This window comes from Carassius auratus, chromosome 2 (genome assembly GCF_003368295.1).
Source record: "Carassius auratus strain Wakin chromosome 2, ASM336829v1, whole genome shotgun sequence".
Lineage (NCBI taxonomy): Eukaryota > Metazoa > Chordata > Actinopteri > Cypriniformes > Cyprinidae > Carassius > Carassius auratus.
Genome location: NC_039244.1, coordinates 29,719,623 through 29,737,219, shown reverse-complemented (window position 1 = coordinate 29,737,219; position 17,597 = coordinate 29,719,623). Strand labels below are relative to the sequence as shown.

At 36.6% G+C, this 17,597-nt stretch overlaps 1 protein-coding gene across 2 annotated transcripts; it reads right to left on the bottom strand.

Annotated features, from left to right (window-relative positions):
* Nucleotides 1-17,382, bottom strand: LOC113111212 (transmembrane inner ear expressed protein-like). 2 transcript variants are annotated; one of them, XM_026275779.1, is made up of 4 exons: nt 17,107-17,382; nt 11,562-11,679; nt 10,743-10,892; nt 1-302 (listed from the first exon to the last, which is right to left on the bottom strand). In XM_026275779.1, exons 1-4 carry the CDS (start codon nt 17,251-17,253, stop codon nt 1-3), a joined length of 717 nt encoding a protein of 238 aa, XP_026131564.1. In that variant the 5' UTR covers nt 17,254-17,382. The 2 variants fall into 2 exon arrangements, with proteins under 2 accessions (XP_026131564.1, XP_026131572.1); XM_026275787.1 differs by lacking the exon at nt 1-302 and adding an exon at nt 7,817-9,161.
* Nucleotides 17,383-17,597: the final 215 nt, after the last annotated feature.

Below are 17,597 nucleotides of genomic sequence, written 5' to 3'. Positions count from 1 at the left end.
TCATTTTTTTGCAGGCTTCTTTGCACTGCCCTTGGCTCCACCTCCTTTTTCTTCTCCTTTCTCTCCACCTCCCTTTTTACCTTTTCCTCCATCCAACGCCTCTTTTTTGGATGCTCCTTTCTCTCCTTTTTCTCCCTTTTCCCCTTTCTTCTTTGTGGTTTCATCCTTCTCTCCCTTCCCTTCTTTTCCTTCTTTTGCACCCTTGCCTTCCTTTTTGCCTTCTTTTTCTTTCTTCTTTCCCTTTTCTGCGTCAACCTTTCCTGCTACGGTTGGCACCTCCTCCTTTTCCTCAGGCTTAGCCGCTAAATCAAAGAAAGAAAGAAAGAGCAGGATTGGGGCAGCAGTACTGATATATCTGATCCGAGAAAAAAAAAAGTAAAAAAGAAAAAAAAAGAAAAAGAAAAATAATACAGTACAGAATTGCCCTCCGTTGTCCTGTGATGGAAAACTCTTACATTACATGTGTACAATTACTTTTCACTTGTGCTTGGTTTTCAGAGATGTTATGTGTAAAATATAAAAGAAATGCATTTTAAATGTTGGACTGCATTTTTCGACCATGTTTTCACTGGGATCAGATTGATCGACAAAGTACACTCCAGGATGCCAGTCACATTTTTTTATGTCTATTTTGCTATAAAACTATGGATTTTTAACCAGAGGTTTACCATTTTTATTGTGCATATAAATAAGCTCATTATTTTCCAAGTTTATTTTTTACAGGTGGTTTACTTATATTTTGAATTTTGCACTCCATTGCTTTGTGCTTTAGGGTTAACGGAAATGTCTGGATAATGACCTCAAATTACAGATGCATTTTCTATTTTATATATATATATATATATATATATATATATATATATATATATATATATATATATATATATATATGAAAAAGTTAATTTATTATACCAACAAAAGGTCAAATTAAACCCCTGCTCCAGCAATGAGAATTACACACCATGATTCACAAACTACAACAATAAATACTACTATTACTACTAATACTATTTAAAAAAAATTATTTCTGTCTAAAAAGACCTTTAGCAACATGCTCCCTTCTTTTAACATGCTCTCTACAACATATTGGGCAGACAGGAGAAACACTGATAGAGATGTTAGGAAAGATGTCCAAATGGAGCAGAAAGTATTGTTATGTCAGTTAATTGGTTTCAGATTGATCAGGCGGCTGAGAGCAGCACTGAAGACAAATATATTGTCTCTGACCTTAATACACAGGGAAAGCCCAGGGCAACAGAAAGACAGTTTAATAGCACTTACAGCATTTTCAAAACATACAATCAGCTTTCTTCATCCTTTTATACTATCGATATAATGATATTGATTTATTAAATATAAAAGCATGAAGTTTCAGCAAGTGTGTTTTGAGATTTTAACAAAGCCCAAACGTGCTTACAGAGGCTTGAGATTGTCTGAATTGTTCCGTGGCTGCTCTGAATTCCATCTCAAACGTTTTCATGGGAAAATGTTCCAGCTGTAATATTTTCCTTGTGGCATGTTGCACACAATCATAGCACATTCCTGCTCTGAGGGGCCATTATCAGCAGATGAATGATACTAGGACATGTACAAGCTCTGTGAGACACAAATGCTGCTTGAAAGAATAACCTTTTTATAATGTTTAATGACATGCATTTATAATCGGACCAAGCATGATAGAATTCGCATGTTAGACAGTAAACTGACGTGCGACCCAAAATTTGAGCTAAAGTAATTAACTCAAATAAATGAAATACTGTAAATTTCAATAAGCAATTCGTATGCAATAGTTTTCACATTGAAATTATATACGATGTGTTCTCTCCCCAGCCAGGGCGGACCCACGTACTCAAACACAATATCCGCACAGCACTCGGAGTGATCGTCCGGCAGCTGCCCTATCATGTTCCAGAGGCTCGGCGCCTTTCTTGGGGTTGGCGGGTTACTACCACTGTTTTATTCCTAACTTCTCCTCCTTAGCCTCTCCCCTGACAGACCTGACCAGGAAGGAGCAGCCGGAGAAGGTTTCATGGAACCCAGAAACGGAGAGCGCATTCCAGCGTGTGAAGGCCACCCTCACATCCGAGCCGTGCTCCGGGCCCCGACTTCAATCGCCCCTTCCTGTTGCAAACGGATGCATCCGATACCGGGTTGGGAGCTGTCCTCTCCCAGGTCCTCGATGGTGAAGAACACCCGGTCATCTGTATCAGCCAGAAGCTGACCTCAGCGGAGCGATGGTATGCGACCGTCAAAAAGGAGGCACTGGCCGTCAAGTGGGTAGTCCTGGAGCTCTGCTACTACCTCCTTGGCCACCAGTTCACCCTGATTACGGACCACGCCCTTCTACAGTGGATGGCCAGAGCGAAGGACACCAATGCCAGGGTGACTCGGTGGTTCCTCACGCTCCAGGACTTTCACTTCACCGTACAACACCGAGCGGGGACGGCCAACGTGAACGCTGAAGGTCTCTCAAGGATAAGGTCAGCTTTCGCAGGTCTGTCAGGTTCCACTCCCCACCCTCCCCCAGTTTCCCCGCTTCTACACCTCAAAAAACACCATCCTTCGGGGGGATCTTACCTTGATCCTTGTGTCGTCTGCTTCTTCACCCCTTCTTGTGCAAGGTGTCAATGGTTGTCTTTTGGTCTGTCGAGTCAGGAGTCTTCCCCATGATTGTGTACCATACAGAACTAGACTGAGAGACCATTTAAAGGCTCTGCAGGTGTTTTGAGTTAATTAGCTGATTAGAGTGTGTCACCAGGTGTCTTCAATATTGAACCTTTTCACAATATTCAAATTTTCTGAGATACTGAATTTGGGATTTTCCTTAGTTGTCAGTTATAAACATCATAATTAAAAGAAATAAAAATCTGAAATATATCAGCCTGTGTCTAATGAAAGAATATAACATACACGTTTCACTTCTGAATGATTTTGAAAGAATCAACTTTATGATTAATTATACTGTGTGACCAGCACCTGATTTTCCAAACCGCAAGCAGCAGCCATTTGAAAGCTCTCATAGGCTTTAAATGTGTCCGTTCTGTCTGTCACGGTGTAGAAAGGCGATGTGATGTGTCATCGGGTATGAAAACTCTGTAATTTGCATAGATTTTCCCTTCATTCAGCGGCTATTAGAACAACAGTCCCCCAGAACAAAACAATAAATGCCACAGTTCATGTCTTAAAAATAAAACATATCTGAGCATGAAAGAGCAGTGAAAAGGCATGGGAAATATTACAATGTAGACAGTGTTATTTGGATATTTTTGACGATTCTTGATTTTTTGCATCTTGTTTTGGAGAGAAAATTATGCCCGACTCATATCTCATATACATGAATGCGTATTTTAAGACCAGTGTTTTTTGTTTAGGTTTTTTTTTTAGATTATGATATCATTGTTATTTTCATGAACGTTAAACACAATTTTACCTAAATTCTTACAACTGTAACACTGTGTTTTGACTGAATTATTAAAATCCTAACTAAATTGTCTACCATTAAATGGCAGTATTGAAAAAGTACCGTATTATTTGTTACGAAACAACAGAGGTCGTAGTCCTGAAGAGTCTTTTCAGTCCTAAAGGAGAACAGAAGGGTTTTCTTTGAGCTTTACAGCTGCTGTATGTCCGTGTGGATGATGTTGTCTGTGTAGGTCAGCATTAAAACACTTCAATCATCTAACAACTCAGCAATGAGCGGAAATCGCCTTCCCCTACCCTGTAATTACTGACCAGAGCTTCATCTTCTCAAAAATGCCTGTTGTATAAATACTGACAAATGAAATATACCCTATTACTGAAACCCAATGCTTTTCTCTCTTTTTTTTCCATTTGTTTATTTCAACTTTGAAGTGCAATTTTACGAATACAGGACATGTGATGAGAAACTTCATTGGAAAAATAGATCTTCTGGTGTAACACAAGGCTGTAAAAACAAGCTTTAACAGTAACCAAAGTGGGTGTTTGGCTTACATTAATATTAATCTTACAACTATACGAGTAAAGTCTGAAATGTGTTAAATCATGAGAGTACCCAGATAGAACATTTACATCTGTAAGATGTCTTTTAAAGATCGCTTCATCTGGAAAGAATCTGCTGTGTACAGACGTCTTTAAGATGTACATTTTACATTCATTCTAAATCATAAGCATCTTAAAGACATCATCTAAACTTCTATTTGACAACTGATCGGAAATGTCCTATAGATGTATTGCAGATGAGCAAAGACTAAAAAATATGTCTTTCAGATGTAAATGCAGATGTAAGATGTTAGCAACATGTAAATATTCATCATATCATTTTGCGCAATAGAGAGAGAAAGTGTAATGCAGGGGTCTTCAACTGAAATTGATGGAGGTCCAGTAATGAACCCTCCTCACAAGCCAGACAATTATATACCTAAATACCTAAACTGATGGTTTTTGCCAGACCAGGGTATCTGCTGGATATTTAAGCTCATATTGAAGACCTTTTAGGACCTGCACAAGTGAAATTAAAATGAATGTAAAACACATTATTCACAATTTAGATACAGACAGGGCCATTTCTAGACATTTGTGGGCACCCACCCCCAATAAAAAGCAATTAAAACTAATACGATTCCTCTACAGCATTTCATTATAAATGTTGCATATTTTTACTTACATGGTACTGGTCAAAACTTTGGTCTGACTATTTTTAATGTTTTTGAAATAAGTATCTGTGATGCAAAGCTGAATTTTCATTGAATCTTGAGTGTCACATGATCCTTCAGAAAGCATTCTAATATGTTGATTTATTAACTGTGTTAGAAACAGTTGTGCTGCTTAATATTTATTTTATAACCTGTGATACTTTTATTATTATTAAAAAGTTATAAAAAAATATATAAATATTTATGATGTAAATATTTTAAAACAATAGAAGAATTTAAATTTAACACATTCTAACAATGTAATAATGGGTTCCTACACCCTTACTCTGAATAAATTTTCAGCACATACAGTTTCTCTTTTTTTTATAACATTTTGCACAACCTAAATGGATTCCATTGCTTCTGTTTCTTCAATTTACTATGAAATAACATCTAACCTGCGTGGGGCAGATAGCCGTGAGGTTAATGATTTGGCCTGCGAGCTCAAAGGTCAGAGATTGAATCTCAAGGTCAGTAAGGAGTGTGAGTGAGACCCGTCTTGGACAATTACTGAGATGACTCCTTGTCTCAGCTCTTCAGTTGTTCCAGCAGTTCTGGGCCTGAAACCAGTCATGCTCTGGGTAATCCATTAAAAGCATGGAAGGTAAACACGGATAATGAAATACTTCTGCAAGCTTGGAAGTTTTCAACCTGATATTAATGCACAGTTTTGTGACAACAATCTACTGCTTAGAATCCAAGAACAAGCTTGACAAAAGAGACACGTAAAACCATCATTTTATACAACTGAACTATTTTCATTTTTTATTCTAAATTCACAAACCCAAACTTACAGTGTTGACTTTCAGAAACTCCACAGTTATAAAGTAGTCTCGGGTGATCTTTTTTTTTTTTTTTGAGATGATGTAATGATGTTACTTTCTAGTAGCCTATAAAAAGAAACATCAACATAATCCACTCACGGCCATCAATCACTTCACTGAATACTTGCCAGCTATTAAATAAATAATTATTACCTTATGATCCATCTGCTTTCAAATCCACATCAATTGAATATCTCAACATCAATGTCTGTCAAAAATAACATGCACAACACATGGTAGCATTTACAGGAAGCAGAGGTTTAGCGAGAGCACGCATTACCTGGAAAACCCACACTACCCGATGTTTTGACATCTCCTCACTTCTTTCCAAGAATAAAGAGAAAATAGTGGCATCAGCATGCTGTCTGTCAAAGACAGTAACATACGTAATACATAACGCATACAAGTGTAAATTTGGTCTTCATTTGTGGATGTAATTTACATAATTATCAAGCAACAGAGGAAAATAATTCACACGATGCTAAAGAGAATAAAAACCAATGCAATTAAACGACGTCAGCGTGATAGTTAAAATAGTTCAACATGTGTTAGTTCCTGATGGAAACACCATGGTATGTTATTTGTATACGACTTATTTTATGCACAAACTACGTAGTCTGATTCTGACATTCTGAAAGGCAAACTAAGGCAGACTAAGTTTCAAACTAAGAAAACACCTTCATGATTGAAGTGATACCTTTGTCAAAAGTGAAAATGTCTCTGTAATATTCCAATATGTTTACTCGAGTGCAAATCAGTCATATTTCAGATCATTTCTGAGTTTCTCTCAGGGATCCTAGAAGTCTCGGGAGGACACGTATGCTTTTCTAGGTGTAAGAGCCACTTTTAACATTAAAATGCTTTGTGGATTAGTCTTAAATTTATGAGCCATAACATTATAAGTGACACACCCCTAATTTTTAAGAGCTGCTTAAGAGTTTTTAAGATGAGCAACTTTTAGCCTTAAGATTTTTTGCGAATATGGCCCCTGAAATGTTTGGTATAATAGCTTTACATTTATTTGTGGATCATAATCTATTTATTTGGAATAATGAAACAATTCTAACCCCATAGGAAACCCACTGACATTTTTTGCATAGCTCCCTATAAAAATGTGTGTGTCCACAAATTGAAACCACAAGTGTGTGATGCATCCCATCTATGAACATAAGGAATAGGCAATTGTGTGGCGCCTGACAAGGGGCTCTTCCTGTGCTAAATGGTCTCTGTGGCATTTGGGAGAATCCCATTAGAATTAGCTCTAATGAAGAATATAATTAAGTCAGGGTTTGTGTGGGTAATTGCGAGCCTCAGTGGGTTTGTTTGTTTCAAGCATACTGCATTATCTTTGGCACTAAGTGTGCGTACAGTTCTCCACACTTCATTCATGTGTGCTGATGGAACGTCAGTGTTGAGTTCCATCTCATGCATATTGCAGTTTTCTGCGCTGTAAAACTAAATTCTCGTCTATTTACAGTCTGTCAAAGAATTGCTTTATCAACCATGATCCTCTTGAAATAATGAGGCTACAAATATGTTTCTTTTTGACAGATGATCCACAGCGGAGCAAAGTATAATTTGCATGCAATGCTTGAGGAGGGTTTTTATTTGCATCTTCATGTATTGAAAACATTTGAAGTTTTATTGCTTTCCATGTATGTAGTAAAGTATTTAAAAAAACTGAAAAAAAAAAATACTCTAACTCAATCATTTCTAGCAATACAAATTTGTAAAGTGACTGCTTTCCATGTTTCCACTGTTTTATATGTTAGGAAGCGCTATTACACATTATTACAATGCAGAAGCAGCAAAAATAAGAGATTGCATATGTAAAATGATGCAACCATCAAATATTAAACATCATATAAACGAAAACTGCCTAAAGTTAATGAAAGAAATTTCAAACTTAGGAAGTGGTTTAGGACTGTGAAGCTTTGGAGGTGTTGAAGGTAGCGATTTTCTTCATCTATGCTTTGATCAGAGTTCAGAGTTCAATTGTTTTGCAAACCTTTTTGGCCAATTCACTGGAAAGAAAGAACCGACTTACAAGAATGCTTGATTCACGAATGACTGGCATTATTACTGATTCAGTCGACAGAAATACAGAACATGCATAATACTGTATACAAGGAAATAATATGGATAATATAAGGGAAAAAATTCTCACAAGTCGGTCAGAGCGCTCATGGTATGCACATCATTCAGCATACAGCTGCAGACATCACTAATCACATCAATATTCAGAATTATGTGACTGTTTTAAATAGGAGACATTAACATGCAAGATATTCAGTCCAGGTCAGAAAGATAGTTAGGGGTTACATTTTTATTCAGGTTTAAAAGGGACAGAGACAGAAACACAGTATTAAGTCAATATCAATATGTCAATATGAATCAGAATTCACAACCCGTTATTGTGTTTGGAAAACAATGTGGACCTGTTTTATAGAAGATGCAAAAGGCATTTACAGAAAAAAGATATTAATATTGACTTGTGTTGAGACAAGAGAGTCTTTGCAAAGCATATCACAACTTACAACTGTGATTAATAATTAAAAAAAAATCTATCACATATTAATATTATTTACTCAGAAATATGTGCTATTATAAAGCTGCCACGTGATAAAAGCAAGACTAACTTTTATATTCTTACAAGATTTCACTCTGCAAAAGTCTACATCTATAATACCTCAACCTTTCTGAAGGTCAAGAGAATTCATGAGTTTATTTGTCAAAGACACCTTATTGTTTCAATAAGTGATTTATGCTTGAAACTCTGTAACGTTCTTATGCTGCCCTTTATTGGACTCTATAGAGAATGTCAAGGACTGCTTCACTTATACATAAAGACGTCACACTGCCAACGTTGCTCAATATGATCTGCTGTATAATTCAGGTTTTATATGGTTATATTTGTAGATTTAAGCAAATGCAGTGACAACAAAATAAAATATGTGCCACCAGAAAACAGCCAGCAAGTTCTGTGTGTGCAACAGTGACAGTGTTTTCTTCTGCAGAGCTGCCACAGTCAGTTCATAACTGATAAACTTTGCAACACTGAAATTGTCATCTTCCTGTTTACTACAGCGAATCTGCTATGAAACTATCTCTATTAAGTAAAAAGCTGTATAAATAAATGTGTATTGAATGTTGACAGCTTTCCCAAAACCTGCATACAAAACTGGCATACACAGAGCAGAAATGGGAGTTAGGAAAGTATGAGGTCAATTCTGATTCAAGGTTGACTTTAAAAGACAGAGAAGGAAAAAGTAAAGATACTGTATGTGCTTTTTACTCATTACCTACTTTATATTTTCTAAGATGCACCTAAGGATTCACTTGCATATACACTTGCATCATTCACTTATACTGTATATATATACTGTACTGACAGCAGATTCTAATCGCAGGTTAACTGAACCTCAAAGACACTGCTAGCAGCATATGTCACCAGTTACATTATAGACAGTCTTTTCTACTCTAAGGCATCCAGGACTGCAGACTGAGGACAGGCAGGAAGAAGAAAAACAGGAGAGCTCGAGCGCATCGGTCTAAGGGACTGGATTGGCGGGTTCATCTTCTTCCCTGACCACAGGAAGCTGTCCACTACCATGAGCCTGTACCTGCTCAGAGACTGTCTGAAGAGCGGACGCTTCCGCAAGAGCTGAGTAAACACACAAGAGATGTGAAAAGAGGGAAGAGAATAGAGATAAGCAGAGGGAAAGATCAATAGCACTGGAAAAAAGACAGAAAACATTAGACACATCAGCTGAAAGAAAAGATTTGAAATGAACTGCAGGAAATATAGAAAAAAAATGTGTCGTGATGTGTGGCTTTTCTAGATTTCTATCTGGATGGAAATCTGCACAAATCTGGAAGGAAGAAAAACAGTGCAGTGATCCAATGGCATGCTTAGTGTGAGAACTTTAAAGTACATCAACAAGACGTCTTTATTCTACTAAAGGGTAAATACCAGCTGACAGTACGTGACAATAAGTGTTAACGTTCTTTGCTGACCCTGAATTTTATAATAAACATGATCCGAGTGTACCTGCAGCGTCTCAGCACAGTACCACCTAGTGGTCGATTTACTTTTTTGCTTATCATTTCTGAACGGTTTGACCAAAAATCACACAGCTGCTCCCTTTAGATTCAAAGTAACATACCAATGCTGGCCATTTTGGGCATCAGCCATTTAGAAATCAGTCATAAAATGAATGCATTAGTCTACCGTTACAAAACTTGGTATGTGTCTTTCGCACTATACCATTAAGGTGCACTAAAGGTTTAGGGGCAGTGCCACCTTGTGGTAAAAAATTATAAAGAAATATTTAAAAATGCTAATAGCTTTTGACTAGTATTGTCGTGATCTTGATAGATTTCTTGGATCACGCCGAAAACATACCAATTGTGCCATAATCAACCAAACTTTCTGTCTGCTATTTTGAGTTTCTCTGAAAAACTACTTTTTAAAATCCTCCAAGACCATTGCTCCAATTTTCGCGAAAATCTAACCAGATCATCCCCAGACCATGCTATGAAAAAGTTACGGATTTCATGTCGATAGACAAAACGGTTTCTGTATATTACATCATATTGGCACCAAACATTATGGGCCCTATCATACACAATGCGGCGCAAAGTGTTTTAGCTAGTTTCAGCCCGATGCAGTTCTCATTTTCCCATCCTGCGCCGCATTGCTTATTTAGCAAATGCATTTGCACCCATCTGTGTGCCCATGGGCGTGCTGGTGCGTTTTGTCTTTGCGCTTGCAAATTCCACCGTGTAAATAGCAAATGCACCATGGCGAGAGCACAACTGGCTTTTAAAGGGAATGTAAGATGACACTCTGATTGGTGTATTCTATGTTAAGCCCCAAAACATCCATTATTGATTAAGAGAATAAGGACAACCCATTTAGACCATGCAACCGGGAGTGCCGACCATTTTCCTGTTGTTAAATTATCAAAATTGGATTCGGACATGCCCTGAGTGCACCTGCGCGTGTGCCTTAGATCATGCGATTAGATCTTTAAAATAGGGCCCTATATGTCATTATCACTAATAATTTTTGCCATTTTTTTTTTTTTCAATATTCATAGGTCTGCATAGGTTGATAAACTATTCACAGCAGTGTATGTATTCATTTAATGTAATTAATGTACTGGGAATATTACACAATGGGTTAATGGAAATTTACAGGACCAAAATAACCGACAAAGCCAATAGCCTTTGTGGCACTTACCTCCCGGCACCTCTGTGAGCTCATTTAGGGGGGGCACTGTCTCCAGTGTGTTGGCATAGGTTTTTGCGGCTAGTCTTTGTGCATGCCGAGCCTCTATCTCTTTTTTTGTTCGTGGAATTCGGCATTTGAAGATGCAGCACAGTGTTATTACTGAGAAATGAGAAAGAAAGCTTTGAAATATTTGAAAGAGTTTTCCATCACAACAGGCACCATATCTTATCTCTTTGTTATGTAATTGATATTTTCATCTTGGGAATTTCATTAAATCACTTAATGTGATTCACTTAATAATTTAGTTTAGTTTTTTTTACATCTATTAATGTGAATTCTGAATGCAAATATATGCAAACTTGCCATTTTAAAGAGGTCACCTACAAATTAAAATTCTGTCATCATTTATTCAACCTCATTCCAATGATAACGATACTTAAAAATAACATAAACCCTATTTCTTCTGTGGAACACAGAAGGAGGGATTTTGAATAATACATTTTCTTTTCCATACAGTTACAATGAACAGAGACTGGGGTTTTTGAGCTTCAAAACGACAATGCATAGGTTTCATTAAAGTTTTAAAACAAAGTCTAACAAATCGTGTGCTATAATCCAAGTCTTCTGAAGATAAAGTGCTGTTTTTCACTTAGGGCCTTGACAGCCACAGTGCTCACTCTCATTATATTGAAAAGAGTGGCTAAAATATACCTTTTGTGTTCCAAACACGAGACAAAGAATGTCACATGGGAACAGGATAGTGAACAAACAGTTATAGTAAATGATGGATTTTTTCCATTTTCCTTTTTTTTTTTTTTAAACACTTACCAATTGCTAGGATGAACATGGAGAAAATACCTACAACCTGCCATAATCGAAGACCCCAAAACACCACTGTTTCTGAAGTGACTGGATCTGGCTTTTTTGGAGGGTCTGTTGGCAAAAGCTGCAGGGATAAAATTTAAAAAATAAATAATTTTCCTACATCTCTTGACATCTCAAAGAGTCATTGCACCACTGAAATGGAAACAGAAGCAGTGATTAAGAACCAAAGTATGATTTTAAAGTACCACTTTCACATGGTAATCACAATAGAAAGAAGAGAGGCAGAAACATTTGAAGCTGTAAATTGCTTGCAGTGAATTTTTAGACAAGAGTTTTCATACATTAAACATTTATTTATAACATTTGAAATGTTGGTAACACGTTAGAATATGTAACACCTATTAGTTGCTTATTAGCATGCACATTACTATAATATTAGCCATGTATTAGTGCTAATTAAGAATATATTCTACTTGACCTTATTTTACAGTACATCCCTAATCTTACCCAATACCTAAACCTAACAACTACCATCCTAACTATTAATAAGCAGCAAATTAAGAATTTATTGAGAGAAATGTCATAGTTAATAGTTAACAAGTGTTACATATTCTAAAGTGTTACTGGAATGTTTTATTGATTGATTTAATGTGTCCTGTGATCATAATCAATATCAGGTCCTTCCAAAAGCATATTACTTAATGATTCCAAACTTTTGAATAGTTAACTCCAGCTTTGACAGTCTCAAGAGGCCAGGCACCATGTGTGACAGTAGCTTTAATATGAAAATGTGTTGCTTTTGTTTAAATAATTCAGTATATATGTCATACAGTACAAATCATTGGCGGTCAGTGTTGACATGTTGTCCAAGTTCCTCCACACAGATTATCACTCCATATCTCGTTTAAAATATTCACTTTTCAACTTGTATACCTGCAGACAGACTTTCCTTGTCCCCAGTCCCCAGGCCTTGAGGTCATATTGCACTGGTAATAAAGCTATGAGGTCCTTACTGATACAAAGCAGTGTTCATGGGAACTGTACTGTCCACATAAAGATGAGTCAGTCATGCAGTGACTATGTCTTTGTCTTCACAAAGTGACTCGAAATATATCTTCCAGTCTGTCACCTCAGGACATTTTGGAGACCAGATTCTACGAGTTCTTATGGTGACAAGAAGAATGATGGTCAGATGATGGTCTAATATGTAGAAATGTCAAGTACCAACATGGCTGTGTAATCTACCAAGGAGTGACATGTCCTTTTGACACATGAATATAAAGAGTACTGTATAGTGCAAATTTAAATTTGTGAAGGTAGAGAGTAAAACATGAATACGATACACATGGTGAAGCATCTGATACCTGTTTTGCCTTCATTGTTTGCACACAAACCTATAGAGAGACGTGCCTCACCATGTAGGTTAGTCATTTTTTTATTCATTTTTTCTATTTGAAAAAGTCTTTGTTAAAGCACTATAACCAGCTACGAGGAGAATCACAACATTGCTCTCTGATGGTTGACATTTCTGTACAGCAGCATGGGTTATGTAATTTTTCACCAGATATTCTGCTGCTAAACACAATTATTTCAAACATAAGTTGCAATAATGCAAACTGCTGGCTTCAGCGAAAGCATATACAATCTATTAACAACCTCTGAGCACAAAGTAGGTCTGTCTTTAAAGTTTCAAATCAGTTTGACAGAAAATCAAGGTGTTAATGTTCATAATATCTTATTCATGTCTTATAGTCGCATTTAGCAAATTAGAGCTGGCCAATGATTTAGTTTACATTTTGAGACAGTATAAATCACCCTACACGTGTATAATGTATGCATGCTTTAAAGTTTGATATACTTATATATTTGATTTGATATAAAGATAAAAGTAAATTTCTCCTCAACAAGCAGCACAATTTGATCATTAAATTAAAAGATGAACAATACATTTTAAAATGTAGAGTTAAGGATTTGTTTGAAAGTGTCACCAAATAGTGATGCTTGCCTTAGCGAAAAGCACTAATAATTAGAAATGACTTATTGGTATTTAGTACTGACTGATTAGCTTGATATTTTTGCTGGATAAAGAGTAACATTTCCATCAGCGAGGCTAAAGATAGCAGATGTCCCTTCAGCTAAAATAAATTACTATTGATGTTTCAGTCTTATTCAATAAACCCTGAGATTTTCACATGGTCGCATGCTATAGCACATCAACAGAGAGTGTGCTGAAGGCTCATACAGACATTCATAGCATGCCACCTGATTTAGTCTTTACTGCACAAGCATCCTGACAAGAAACTCTTGTTGGATTCAAAGTGTATATACAAAGAATAAGCTTCAGATCATATATCTTATATCTTAACTAAAGAATGAGAGGGAATCCTTTTTATTTCACTCAATGTGTAATATCAGCAAAGCGGTGTGCCTCAGGGATTTGTACTGAGCCTATTCCTGCTGTGAAAAAAATATGGTCAAACTTTATTTTAAGGTCCAATTCTCACTATTAACTAACCATTAACTATACTTTTGCCTCAGTTAACTCCTTATTTGCTGCTTATTAATAGTTTATAAGGTAGTTGTTAAGTTTAGGGTACTGGGTAGGATTATGGATGTCATGCATTATATGTACTTTATAAGCACTAATAAACAGCCAATATGTTAATAATAGGCATGCTAATAAGCAACTAGTTATGTCTACAAATATTATAATAATACAGTGATATTTTTGTTTATGTCACTATATTAGTAGACTATAGTAGATAGTAGAACCCTTCTGTTTTCAGTTTTGAAGGAAATATTAGTATTTAAAAAGCTAAATATAGAAACAAATATTGTAAAATATCAGCATTGAGGAGGAAAAAGCATGACCTGTTAGATATAAAGATTTATTGGGTCATTCAGTATTCCTGACAGACAATCAATCATGAGATGCAATCGCTATTGTGTGTGGCACAGACCATTCAGAGTTCAGCTGGCAGTAGGTCACTTATTGATATTTTTTTCTTTGTAATGCACTTCATTGTGTCTCTTCTATCCTCTATATTTGATGTACTATCCTTACCGACTCTAGAGACAAACAGAAACCAAAGACACCAGAACTTTAAACATTAAACATCAAACTTTTAGAATTTCCTGTTGAGATGAATAAAGTATCCAAATTTCTTATATAGTGTATTGCATTGCATGAAGACAATAAAAACGGAGAATTCATAGTTATTTTCTCAAGTTTAGAGCTTGTTCTTCCGGCATGACCTAACATGACACAACTTACAATACACAGACTCTCTGCAGCTGAACACAAATCAATATGATCATGGTGTTTTATATGGGTGTCTATAAATATGAACGAATGTCCTGTTTTCCTGTTTTCCAATTCAATATTGCCTACTGAGTCCACTGGAGCACAAAATGTACCTAAACTATATTTGTGTCCCTTAAGTGGTTTCATGTTGGTGTTAAACAGTGTCCCAACAGAGAAAATTGGAGGCACCTGGATAATTGACCCTTTAATGAGTGTTTAATTAGCAGTGGGTGTAAAGAAACTGTACATCTGACACCTGCTGTCAAAGTCGACTAGGAAGAAAGCTGTTATTACATCAGTTATAAATGTAAACGTCACTCAGATTATTCTACTAACCCTAACCTAGCAGTCTCGTGATACTCTAAACATGTAGTTGACATGCACAGAAGTTGCAAAGTTACTTACAGTTAATAGAATGTCTAAAGTTGACAATCAAAATAAAATATAAAAAAATTATAATAATAAAAATAAAAGAATGGGAAATCAACAGTCATACAGTTTATACATTCAAATGAAGTTGCTTTTTAACTCGTTCTCTAAATTGAATCTGTTATTCAAAGAACATTGTTAAATAAACATTGAATAATTTAAATTTAAGGCTAAATTTGACCAGTTATTTCATTTATTTTTCTTTCGCCAATGAAAATACACCCACTATGGCCAAAACCTCAGGAGTGCAGCCAAGAATCACACAAACTGAAAGCTTAAAATAGACACTGAAAATCAGGAACAAACTATGAATTGTAGTGAATCCACAGGAATAAAGCGTTTTTAAACACTCAACTCAAGTGCCATTCCTGCCTTTCCAGTTCACGCTCACTGTTCACTTCTTTCCTTTGATTAGTTTCTTCTATTTTCTATTTCTTCTAGTCACTCTTTAACCATAGACTGTACAAAAGGCTTTTTCCAATCAATCGTTCTTTTGTCACGTGACGTGACAGCATTGAACAGAGAAATTAATTTACAAACGGGTGCATAGTTGTTGTTATTATTATTATCATTATTATTATAATTTATTATCAGTTATTATTTACTCTTTACAGTTACTGTGTTTCTGGTCTCAAATTGAAGTTTCTTACAGTTTATAAATATGTGAATTTTGGTCATGATAGTTATTCTGTATTTTATAGTAGTTCCATACACTGAATGTAGTAACAAAGGTAATAGAGAGTTGGTTATTATTATTATTATTAAGTCACTTGATGACTCAGACTGCATAGGTTGAAGCTTTATAGGTCTGTCACGTGATGAATGAACGAAGACTCGAGAGATGAACTAATCAATTCTCTTTCCGGCTCATGCTGCATTGACTGAAACAGGTGAACTACTAGACTAATTCCAGTACATAACCTATTGAGTTTTGCGAATGCGCGACTGAACGAATCACTCCCCAAGACAACTTGTTCTTCCTGAGTCACATTGCAAATTTGTTCAAAATTAACGATCCATTCAAGAACGACCCTTTGCTAGATGTGATGAACAGGATTTCCTTAAGCAGTCAATGGAGTTGTCAGTAATTGTTACATTATAGATGATCAATGGTGCAAATATTCCTCCGTGCGACTGACAATATCACATTATCAGTGAACAGTGTAGACAAGTTTACTTTGCAAGGTCAGTGCTGTACTAATACTGGGAATGTGAGAGTCCAAAATCGTTTAAATAATCTGAGATCACCTTAACTTGATTTCACATTTTCAAGACAATGTAAGTGGATCTCTCCCATGCAGCTCTCACTGTCACAATTCTAGGTATTCTCTGTGTCTTCTAGCAAGATCTGGGTTGCTGTTACATGTAGGTTGTTACTGGCTGGCTAAAGTCAAAATTAAATATTTTGGTCCCTAGAAAGGCTTTAGTTCTTTCTTCAGTGACAGTCTAGTTAAATTTGTTGTTTAATTTGTTGTTGATTTTTTCCATGTTTTCAGGCAAAGTATGGTCTCTTTGTCTGATCTATGCAACAGAGGGTCCTTGCATTACTTCACTTTATGTAAATAGCTTTTTAATAGCCATATAACTGTACAACAGCGTTTGAATGTCAATAAATATTTCTAAAACACCATTAGCACTAACTTTGCGGAGTAGTTAGAAAAACCTATTGCAGGACTAGATGTGTTTTTACCGCTGCCATTGTGTCAATGTGTTCAGTGCCATAAAATTATAAGCGGTTCACGCTAGCCTGTTCAATACAAAGAGAGTCACAACAACAATGCCGTTTAGGGGCCATAAAATCTATCCAGGTCTTACCTCGGGGTCTGGTATCTGGGCAGCGGCGTTGAAGATGTGGTGTGAGATCAACACAGCCGTTGCGCTCATCAGCAATGGGACGAGGGTTGGCGGTTGATGCCTAGGCCCCTCCATCGCCATTTTCCCTCTTCTTCTCCCGCGTCTCATCCCTCCCCCTGCTGCTTCTTTCTGCCCGGAAAACTGCGCAGGACCACAATATTGCAGGTGATTGATAGACGTTCAGTGCGAAACGGTCACCACCTCCCCTACATGAATGCTGCTCTGGTCTCTTGCAGTCCAAACAGAGATACTGCGCTCTCCGCCGCAGAGCCTCAGCCAGAAAGCCAGCCACTCGGCTAAAGGCCATTAATTAATTAATAGCCCGGTGTCATTTACAACCCTGCCGCCCGGTGCACAGAGAGGTTACGAGAGTCTCGGGGGGAAGGGAGCTACACGGAAAGTCACAAGTGGATCAGGGGAATTGTGTAACACTCTGAAGACGCTTCTGTATT